The sequence below is a fragment of the Diaphorina citri genome, unplaced genomic scaffold, assembly GCF_000475195.1.
Source record: "Diaphorina citri unplaced genomic scaffold, Diaci psyllid genome assembly version 1.1 scaffold60838, whole genome shotgun sequence".
Lineage (NCBI taxonomy): Eukaryota > Metazoa > Arthropoda > Insecta > Hemiptera > Psyllidae > Diaphorina > Diaphorina citri.
Window position 1 is genome coordinate 1 of NW_007438114.1, and position 428 is coordinate 428.

The 428-nt window shown below is 45.1% G+C and overlaps 1 protein-coding gene across 1 annotated transcript; it reads left to right on the forward strand.

Annotated features, from left to right (window-relative positions):
- Positions 1 to 16: 16 nt before the first annotated feature.
- On the forward strand, positions 17 to 421 carry LOC108254367 (the record flags this gene model as incomplete). The annotated part of the gene is made up of 1 exon (XM_017449370.2): positions 17 to 421. A coding segment is annotated over exon 1 (403 nt), but the record flags the coding sequence as incomplete, so codon positions are not given.
- Between the last annotated feature and the right edge of the window lie 7 nt (positions 422 to 428).

Here is a 428-nt window from a genome sequence, read left to right on the forward strand (position 1 = left end):
GTCATCATAACGGACAGTATGGGGCGGGGCTTTAGAGAGCTCCTTTCTGCCACTCTACCCAATATTGAAGTAACTGCCAACATCTATCCAAACGGAAAATTTAACCAATGCTTGGAAAACGCGGAGCAGATCTGCTCAGGACTTACAAAGCAGGACTTTGTCTACATCATGTGCGGAACTAACAACACTTGCACCTTGTCTCCTAACAGCTGCCCGCGGTTCAACCTTACACCTATCCGGAACATTCAGAAGAAAACAAATGTCATTGTCAGCTCTATACTCTACAGACATGACAGCCTAAGCTTCCAGAACACAAACATCTGTTTTACAAATGAGTACCTGGGTCATATGTGTCAGGGAATCAGAGTGAACTTCTTGCAGTGCAACGCTTTCGTCAAAAGACGCCACTTTACACGCCATGGTTTACA